Here is a 1,024-nt window from a genome sequence, read left to right as displayed (position 1 = left end):
TTTTTTTTTTTTTTTTTTTTTTTTTTTTTTTTTTTTTTTTTTTTTTTTTTTTTTTTTTTTTTTTTTTTTTTTTTGGACGTTACAGAAACGAACACATAAGCGATACCTTTTGTTAAGGCAGAGGGTCGAGGTTGGTTGATCGATTACGATATCACCTCGTATATTTTCCACCTACATTACGATTCGAACTTTGAATTTCTTGTTCTTTTCCAGTTTCCAGGAGACAAACCTATAAATCTTGATGATCCATCTCCACATTCCAAGGTTTCCAGTGATATTAGTAAAGGACATAACCTGCCACCACCGCATAAAGTGACCGTGGAAGACAACCAACAAAATCATCACCGACTATCACCTGTTCGAGACCGACACGAAAATGATCATACCGAGACCGACACGAAAATGATCGATTTGAATATGAAGCCTCAAAGGGTCCATGGGCAGGCTGCTAATAATCAGGTGCAAATGCTTTCCTCATCTCTTCCCCCATGACGTTGTATTCGTTTACCGCACTTAAAAAGTGATTCCAAACATACCCGAATCCAACTGGTCGATTTACGTTGATTGGAAACTTATCATGTCTGCTGCTGGTATCCATATTATATTACATTATTTCCCGGAACTCGGTTTCTTTTTCAGGATCTATGATCATGAACTACGAACCATGGCTTTCGATAACACATCGACACAATTGCATTCATCAATCTTCCCCTTGGTTCCGATACACAAAGCAGGACTTGTCACGGCTGCTCGTACTGGAAACCTACATGTTTGGTTCGGTCGGGGGGGCGTAAAGGTTCGGTGTCGAGCTTGTTTAGAATTGTAGAGAAGTGGTTGGATAGATTTGAAAGCAAGATATAAGATAAAAGCAGTGCTTTTTAGTGAAATTGCAGGTGCTGTAATATTACAACTTTAGAGACACAGACCCAGCACACAGCAGGTGTTGTTGGGAGGGCAACTTAAGTTGGTGTAGGTAAACCCCTTCTTTTGGTTCTGGTCGGAAAAAAAAAAAAAAAAAAAAAAA

At 38.8% G+C, this 1,024-nt stretch overlaps 1 protein-coding gene across 1 annotated transcript; it reads left to right on the top strand.

Annotated features, from left to right (window-relative positions):
* Window positions 1–67: 67 nt before the first annotated feature.
* On the top strand, window positions 68–1,024 carry LOC111435996 (B-box zinc finger protein 18-like; the record flags this gene model as incomplete). The annotated part of the gene is made up of 3 exons (XM_023073652.1): window positions 68–130; window positions 214–459; window positions 640–1,024. Coding segments are annotated over 3 exons (318 nt in total), but the record flags the coding sequence as incomplete, so codon positions are not given.

Source organism: Cucurbita moschata, unplaced genomic scaffold (genome assembly GCF_002738365.1).
Source record: "Cucurbita moschata cultivar Rifu unplaced genomic scaffold, Cmos_1.0 Cmo_Scf00051, whole genome shotgun sequence".
Taxonomy (NCBI): domain Eukaryota; kingdom Viridiplantae; phylum Streptophyta; class Magnoliopsida; order Cucurbitales; family Cucurbitaceae; genus Cucurbita; species Cucurbita moschata.
This window is presented reverse-complemented; position numbering and strand designations above follow the sequence as displayed.